The sequence below is a fragment of the Anarrhichthys ocellatus genome, unplaced genomic scaffold (genome assembly GCF_004355925.1).
Source record: "Anarrhichthys ocellatus isolate YVR2014 unplaced genomic scaffold, GSC_Weel_1.0 scaffold4581, whole genome shotgun sequence".
NCBI classification, from domain to species: Eukaryota; Metazoa; Chordata; class Actinopteri; order Perciformes; family Anarhichadidae; genus Anarrhichthys; species Anarrhichthys ocellatus.
In genome coordinates, this window is record NW_022284555.1 from 1 (window position 1) to 3682 (window position 3682).

A 3682-nucleotide genomic window follows, 5' to 3' on the forward strand; every position below is an offset into this window, starting at 1 on the left:
AGAGAGACAGAGAGAGAGTCCAGTATTCTGAGAGAACCCCTGTGTGGTCCACAGACATTAATGCCTCAACATCTCACCTCCAGCACCGGGTTGGACTGCAGCAGGCGGTCCTTGACGGTCTGCACCTGCTCGCTGGCCGGACAGGTGACGGCGTAGTACTGCAGGATCTTCTTGGACGCCTCCGTCTTCCCGGCGCCGCTCTCCCCGGAGATGAGGATGCACTGGTCCTTCCTCTCCGTCCTCATGGAGCGGTACGAGTTGTCGCCCACCGCGTAGCTGCAGGAGAGAGACGAGATCGGGTGTTTCAAGCACACTTGAGATATTAGAAACTTCACGCTAAGTCTGTTTGGAAAACTTGAGTGTGAGTGGAACACGTGGGTCTCCTGGTCGTGTGAAGATGGAGAGACACACAGCTTGTTTCAGTTAGAGTATCATTCGTCAGCCTCGTCGCTGTTATCAGCACCGCCATGTTGACTCAGCCTGTTCGGACACATTTCTGACAACAGACTAATTGCTGGAAGATAAAAAAATACAACCACCAGCTTGGCCACAGCTAAATCATCCTCTGTGTGTGAGTGTGTGTGTGTGTGTGTGTGCGTGTGTGTGTGTGTGTGTGTGTGTGTGTGGGTGTGAGATATCAGGGAGGGCTTTGGGGGGGGGCTCAGGTCAGAGGGATTCCCTCTCTTTCCTGGTCCCATCATTTGCTTACTTTTCTCCTCTTCTTGCCAAAACACATCTTTGGTTCCACTCAGAGGGAGAGGAAAACATTTGGCTCTTCGCTCAAGTGAGAAAAAAACAAACACACCAGCAGCAGCAGCGGTTAGACCGGAGAGGAAGAAGCTGGTGAGAGAGATTCTGAAATGTTTTCGATGACGCCACTTCTAGTCTCCATAATGCACTTGATTGTTCTGCAGTTGACCTATAGGGGGGGGGGGGGTTGACAGGGAATTCCCTCCCCATTCCTGTGGCAACCTTTCAAACAAACACTCTGCCTCGTGTCTGACCGATGACACCACGAGAGTGTAAATATTCCTGTGACAAGATGATCAAGAGCTAAAGTGAAAACCAAGACAAGCCCTTGATTTCTAGCATTAGACTCGTGACTTAAATGATATCGCTTCAGTTTGTTCTCCGTCTGTCTTTGTGTTTTTGTCTTATTATTTGACTTCCAGCATCTAATGTCATTTAGAACACACTGTGACGTGAAATACTACGTCATCCTCGGGTAGACAAAACTAAAGAAGCTTCACAAAGCATCAACAGACTCCTTCTTTTAGAGCTTTGGAGCGAAAAACAAGTAAACATGCTGTCCACCATGAATGACGTTTACACCTGTAAAAGCAAAGAAGTGCAATGAACCATCGCTCCCCGTTGTTACAGGTGTACATAATGCTGCATTCATGGTGTGAAGGAAGACATGGCGGGTTGTTTTCAATGATTGTATGTTCTGAAAACCAGCCTCTCTCCATATGACTGGAAAGAGAGGGTTCATGTTTGAGGCTACTTCAAACTGGAATACTCTGGCTTTAAACATACGATCCTTAAAGTCACTGTGAGGATCTTTTATCTGGTCCTGAACCAGTCTCAGTGTAGTCCTGATCCTCTATCAGACCTCCATCAGTAAACCAGACCATCAGAGAGAAGATGGTCTGTTTCTATAGAGTTGGTCTTAAAGCTCGTCACCGGGTCGGATTCTGTGACGTGTGCAGACGTTGTGTACTCACATGTGTGGCGACACCTCGTAGAAGTTGACTCCGCGGTACCGCTCCATGTGGTTCTTGTTGTAGATCTCCAGGTCTTTGTACGGGTTCACGGACACCAGCACCGAGCCGATGTACGTCTGACGAAGGGGACAAGAAGTCTCATTATCTGCCTTGTTTTAACTGGTCCAACATGAGCTGTGACAGCGTGTGGAAGTGTTCACATCAAGCAATGCGTGATGAGACTTTAACCCTCTGAAGAACATCTCAGGTGAAGACTTTGTGTATCGTGAAACGTGACGCTGCTCATCACCGAGAAAATACAGTTTATTCCGATCGACTACAGGAAACCAACACGAAGATCATTCTGTTGTGTTTTTAACGTCTAATGAGAAGCAAAGAAGTCACCTTCAGACTAATCCAAACTCATGACCAGTTCTATAGAAGCTCTGATTTTGTAATGTGCATCTAAATGATCTCAGTATAGATCATTCACCCCCCCACACACTCACGTAGATGAGGTTCTCTTTGAAGCGCTTGCGTAGGTTCTCTATGAAGGCGGCCTCGCTGGTGTAGTTCTCCAGGAGGACAAAGTCCTGCACGCCCACCCGGTCTCTGGCTGTCAGGGCCGACTCCATCATAGCCCGAACACCGTCACTGGCCACCACCTGGAGGAGGGGGGGGGGGGGGGGGAGGAGGAGGAGGTTAGTGAGCCAACATCATGACAACATGCCGTATGCAACGCTTCATCAATTAGACTCTTGCTTGTTCATGCAATTAGAGAAAGAAGGGAGGAACCGGAGAACACGGACACATAACCCGTCCTCAGAGGACTAGAAGAAACAATTAAAATGATAAATCAGAGCTGCAACAGCTAGAGATAAATGAATAAGCAGTGAACGCCCATGTTCATACTTTACTAATATAAAACATTAGAGAGAGAGAGAGAGACAAGTATGAGATAGATGTGGGATTCAAACTGGCAGGTCAGCATGAGCAGTTTCTCTGAACTGGGATTTCAGATCAGATTTGGGACATTTAAAAAAAAAAAAAAAGGCACATTTCAGGCGTCTGACGGGACAAATGTGCATGTTTTTGATTAGTCCAGCTGTGTGAACAGGCTGCATAACGTCTTGCATTACTAAACGGGACCTGAACATGTTTTCATGCTTCAAGTCTATTTTCTATTGTGTGCAAAAAAACAGTTGACCTACACTTAATGCTGCGCCTGAAGGCATCCTGAGACACTGAAGCCGTCGTCACGAACTCAAAAATGTCAAATTTAAAGATATACTGTATATGTCGGTAAGTAGGATTCTGACAAATTTTTGCCTCACAGGACGACAGTTTCGTGGACCTTCCGACCGACCGTTTTTAAAAAGGTGCTATTTAAATAAAGTTATTATTATTATTATGACCAATGGCAAGAAACGCTGTCTGAAGTCTGTCACAGATCTCACGTTCATTCAACACATTAGAACAAAATAAACGAGAGTTTATGTTTGTATATTAAATAAAGAACAGAGATGGAGTTTAAGATGCATCACTTGAACCAAAGAGCCCCACCCAGGTTTCACACATATATCTACTATAAATATATAAAGCACGACTTTAGAACGAGAAGTTAAACTTTAACACTCACATGTTTGAGCTCGTCGACACTTTTGATCAGGAAGCCGTTTTCTAAAATAGTGTCTCGAGTTTTGCGCATAAGGTTGCGAATCTCAGCCACGTCCATGTTTAACACGCACCGAGATGGACAGAACTAAAATAAAAACTTAGAGGCAGAGACAGACAACGCAAAGTACAGCAGGTGTTGTTGTTGCTGTGATAAGCAGTACAGTCGTCTTCATCCCTCAGGAGACCACGAACAGAGAAGAGAGACGGAGAAAGAAAGAGAAGAGGAAGCCTCAGGGACACAGAGAACATATTAATTAGTGCTGGGTGAGACGGGAGGGAAAAACATGGAGGACGGAGGTGTG

The 3682-nt window shown here is 45.9% G+C and overlaps 1 protein-coding gene across 1 annotated transcript; it reads right to left on the reverse strand.

The window, feature by feature from the left end:
• Positions 1 to 51: 51 nt before the first annotated feature.
• Positions 52 to 2386, reverse strand: LOC116379558 (unconventional myosin-Ic-A-like). Its single transcript, XM_031841512.1, has 3 exons — positions 2213 to 2386; positions 1725 to 1840; positions 52 to 276 (listed from the first exon to the last, which is right to left on the reverse strand). Exons 1-3 carry the CDS (start codon positions 2339 to 2341, stop codon positions 66 to 68), a joined length of 456 nt encoding a protein of 151 aa, XP_031697372.1. The 5' UTR covers positions 2342 to 2386; the 3' UTR covers positions 52 to 65.
• Positions 2387 to 3682: the final 1296 nt, after the last annotated feature.

Coding starts and splice junctions, on each gene's coding strand:
- LOC116379558 (XM_031841512.1), bottom strand. CDS start 2,341: ATGATGGAGTCGGCCCTGACAGCCAGAGACCGGGTGGGCGTGCAGGAC. Junction 1,841..2,212: donor TCAAAGAGAACCTCATCTAC/GTGAGTGTGTGG, acceptor CCCCTTCGTCAG/ACGTACATCGGCTCGGTGCT. Junction 277..1,724: donor TACGAGGTGTCGCCACACAT/GTGAGTACACAA, acceptor TCTCTCCTGCAG/CTACGCGGTGGGCGACAACT.